Source organism: Lagopus leucura, unplaced genomic scaffold, assembly GCF_019238085.1.
Source record: "Lagopus leucura isolate 7727_CA_CO unplaced genomic scaffold, USGS_WTPT01 223-0_obj-0_obj, whole genome shotgun sequence".
Taxonomy (NCBI): Eukaryota; Metazoa; Chordata; class Aves; order Galliformes; family Phasianidae; genus Lagopus; species Lagopus leucura.
This window is the reverse complement of record NW_024968359.1, coordinates 26,664-30,765: the sequence shown is the minus strand read 5'-3', so window position 1 is coordinate 30,765 and position 4,102 is coordinate 26,664. Positions and strand designations below refer to the sequence as shown.

The window sequence follows — 4,102 nt, the reverse complement described above, 5'->3', positions numbered from 1 at the left end:
TTGATCACATAGGGACAGCAACCCAAGGGATGTCCCCAATTGATCACATAGGGACAACAACCCAAGGGATGTCCCCAGGTGACCCGACTGGGTCCCAGACGTCCCTATGAGGACTCATCACCATCTTCTTTCTGCTCTTCACTCCCGGATTTCTCCCCCTTGCCCAGTTTGTACTTGAGGCGCCGGAAGGGGTCGCTGATGCTCCTCCTGGCACAATCATCAAAATCCTCAGCCAGTCGGAAATTCCTGTCCACCAGCTCAGCTGCCTCCTGCCAGTTCTGGAAGCAGGCAGGACCCATGCTGGTGATCTCATCCACGGCGTTCCCGACGATGACGTCCCCGTTGGGTTTCAACACCACCACCCTGGGCACCTCAGACACCGCAAAGCGCAGCTCCAGTTCCCTGCAAAGGGAAGAAATCTCAATTCAAGACCTGCTGCACTCAGAGTTCCTCAGTATTCATTAACGTACAAACTCCGAAATGGCTCCAAGAGGGGCTGGAAGGAGTTGTCAGCGTTACCTGCACCTCACTCGGCCGTTCATGAGGTTGTGGTAAATCCCATTTCCTAATTGAGTGTGTGGCAATCAGCCTGTGGCAACAGGATGGGTCACAAGGACCCTCCCAACCCAAACCATACTGCGGTTCTATGATCTTTAAGGATTCCTCCCAACATTCGGTGAATCTGTGATTCTACAGATCTTGGATTCTATGGATTTACAATCCTACAATTCTACCATCTGGTGATTTTTAAGGTCCCTTCCAACCCAAACCATTCTACGGTTCTATGATCTTCAAGGTCACTCCCAGCCCACGCTACCCTAAAATTTTGTGATTCTGTGACCTTTAAGGATCCTTCCAACCCAACCCACTCTGTCCTTCTATGATTCTTTGACCTTTAAGGTCCTGTTCAGCCCAACCATTCCATGATTCCATCTTTCTATGACTCTATCATCCCACCACCTTTGAGGACCCTTCCAACCTAAGAATTTCTGTGTCTCTACGATTCTATGTTTCCATCTATAATCTTTGAAGTCCCTTCTAATCCAACCCATTCTCCATCTCTGTGATCTATAAGAACCCTTTCAATCCAAACCCAAGACATTGTATGGGTCTGTGATCTTTTTAGGTCCCTTCCAACCAAACCCAGTCTGTGATTTCATGATTCTCCGATCTTTAAGGTCCTTCCAACCAAAACCATTCCACGATTCTGTGATCTTTAAGATCCCTTCCAACCAAACCCAGTCTGTGATTTCATGATTCTCTGATCTTTAAGGTCCTTCCAACCAAAACCATTCCATGATCCCGTGATCTTTAAGATCCCTTCCAACCAAACCCACTCTGTGATTCCGTGACTCTGTGATCTTTAAGGTCCCTCCAACCAAAACCATTCCATGATTCTGTGATCTTTAAGATCCCTTCCAACCAAACCCACTCTGTGATTCCGTGACTCTGCGATCTTTAAGGTCCCTCCAACCAAAACCATTCCATGATTCTGTGATCTTAAACTTAAAAGTTCCCCTCCCACCCAACCCAACCTACAATTCTATGATCCTTACAGTCCCTTCCCTCCCAACCACTCCATCATTCCGCACTCCTACGACCCCAAAGAACCCCCCCAACCCCACCACCCACCTCTTGAACTCATCTCCAAAGGGTAACGACAGCCACCTCTTGGGCATGGACTTCAGGAAGGCCTCCTCCTGCTGCTCGGTGGCGTCTCGGGACACATACACCAAACACAGCTGCGATGCCCGCTCCACGTAGAACTCATCCGTCAACCTCACAAAGAAATCCTTCAGCCGTGGCACGAAACTCCGGCACTGCGGGCATTCAGCCGCCCCAAAATACAGCAGCATCACTCTGTTCTCCAGGGCCAAACACAGCTCCCTCTCCGTCTCCACTTCATCCCGGTCCCTGTTGTTGACGATCAATACTTTCCCAGCGAACAGAGAAGCCATGGCGGGGGGGGGAAGGAAGGGGGAGGGTGGCGGATCCCAATGGGGGATGTGCAGAGCAGCGAGTGTCCAAACGGGGCGGGATGAGACACGCAGCCCTCCGCGCTTCCCTCCCCCCGCCGCTCCCGGCTGCTATTCATAGCCGAAATCGGATTAAAGCGAGGGGTCAATGAATGCGGGGACGGCGCTGCGTTGGGTCGTGGCACGGATCCCACAGCGTTGGGGGGATGAAAAACGGGGCAAAGCAACGGGACGTCGCCCAGCACTGAGTGGGAACAAAGAGAAGAACAAACAGCAGCTCGTTTTCTATTAGATTTAAAGCCAAAAAAAAAAGTCTTTTCCCGGTGCGGCTGCCCCGGTTTCCTCGCACGGAGGGCAGTGGGACGAATCCTCCGTTCCTCTCCGCATTAACTGGAGAAATATGAAGGACAACTCCGTTTTCTATTGGAATTACGGCTCGAACGCCTTTTCCCGCTGCTTTTTGCCCGATTTCCCCTTCCCCTCCGCGGCGGCAGCGAAGCGAAACCTCCGCTCCGCTCCGCTCCCTTCCCGATCCGCTCCGCTCCCTACCAAGGACAGCTCCGCCCTTTCTCCTCGCCCAATCAGAGACCTCCCTCAGAGCTCTCCACCAATCAGATCGCGAGCCGCCGGACTGTCCCGCCTACCGGTGGGCAGCCCACGCTTCCCCGCAGCGCCGCTCGGAGCTCCGCGGTCGGATCCGCTGCGGGCGGCGGAGCGGTGCGGAGGTACGGAGGAGCGGAATGTGGGGCTTGGGGGGAAGGTTGGGAGGTTGGGAGGACGGGAGGGGTCACAACGGGGCCGGGGTTGTGGATTTTTAAGGCCCGGTGGATTTGTGACCGCTTCTTCCATCCGCAGCATGCAGCCGGTGGGGGTTTGCACCGCGGCGCTGGGATCGTTGGGGCTGATGAGGTTCTTCGGGGTTCCGTGGGTTTGGAGCCTGGCGGCAGCGCTGGGCATCGGCCTGGGAAGCGGAGGTTGGAGGCTGCTGAGGGTGATCTGCAAAACGGCGCTGCGGGATCTCTTGTAAGTGGTGCGGGGCTCGGCGTTCTGTGCCCTACGGTGTGCATCGAGCCCGGGACCCACAGCCAGCGTCCTGTTCCCAATACCCAAAGCTTTGTGCCCGGTATCTGGTATCCAGTACCCAGTGCCTGGTGCCCGGTAACCGACACCCAGTGCCCGGTACCCTGTGCCCAGTGCCGTGTGCCCAGTGCCCAAAATCTGGTGCCCAGTATTCAGAACCTGGTGTCCAGTGCCCTGTTCCCAATACCCAATGCCCTATGCCCAGAACCTGGTGCCCAGTACCCTACATCCAGTGCCTGGTACCCTGTGCCCAGTGCCCAGAATCGGGTGCCCAGTATCCAAAACCTGGTGCCCAGTGCCCTGTTCCCAATACCCAATGCTCTGTGCCCAGAATCAGGTGCCCAGTATCCAAAACCTGGTGCCCAGTGCCCTGTTCCCAATACCCAATGCTCTGTGTCCAGAATCTGGTGCCCAGTATCCAAAACCTGGTGCCCAGTGCTCTGTTCCCAGTACCCAATGCCCTATGCCCAGAACCTGGTGCCCAGTACCCTACATCCAGTGCCTGGTACCCTGTGCCCAGTGCCCAGAATCGGGTGCCCAGTATCCAAAACCTGGTGCCCAGTGTTCTCTTCCAGTACCCAATGTCCTGTGCCCAGAATCTGGTGCCTAGTGACCTGTGCCCAGTGCCCAGAATCTGGTGCCCAGTATCCAGAACCTGGTGCCTAATGCCCTGTTCCCAGTGCCCAGTACCCTGTGCCCAGTGCCATGTGCCCAGTGCCCAAAATCTGGTGCCCAGTACCCAGTGTCTGGTACCCAGGTTCTCTTCCCAGAATCTGGTGCCCAGTATTCAGTGTTTGGCACCCAGTGCCCAGTACTCAACACCCAGTGCCCAGAATCTGGTACCAGTACCCAATATCCCCAACCTGGTGCCCGGTGCCCTTTTCCCTGTGCCCAGTGCCCAGTATCCACAACCTGGTGCCCAGTGCCCTTTTCCCTGTGCCCAGTGCCCCATATCCCCAACCTGGTGCCCAGTTCCCTTTTCCCTGTGCCCAGTGCCCAATATCCACAACCTGGTGCCCAGTGCCCATAAACCTGGTGCCCAGTGC

The 4,102-nt window shown here is 55.4% G+C and overlaps 2 protein-coding genes across 2 annotated transcripts in view; one reads left to right on the top strand and one right to left on the bottom strand.

Moving 5' to 3' along the window:
- Nucleotides 1–6: 6 nt before the first annotated feature.
- NXNL1 (nucleoredoxin like 1) lies at nt 7–1,958 on the bottom strand. Its single transcript, XM_042894480.1, has 2 exons — nt 1,633–1,958; nt 7–402 (listed from the first exon to the last, which is right to left on the bottom strand). Exons 1-2 carry the CDS (start codon nt 1,956–1,958, stop codon nt 105–107), a joined length of 624 nt encoding a protein of 207 aa, XP_042750414.1. The 3' UTR covers nt 7–104.
- A 670-nt stretch (nt 1,959–2,628) lies between these two features.
- Nucleotides 2,629–4,102, top strand: part of SLC27A1 (solute carrier family 27 member 1) — a 10,912-nt gene continuing 9,438 nt past the window's right edge. Inside the window, exons 1-2 of the mRNA XM_042894477.1 lie at nt 2,629–2,701; nt 2,832–2,999. Of these exons, the coding sequence (XP_042750411.1) occupies nt 2,833–2,999 (167 nt within the window). The 5' untranslated portion in view covers nt 2,629–2,701; nt 2,832. The remainder of the gene's footprint in view (nt 2,702–2,831; nt 3,000–4,102) is intronic.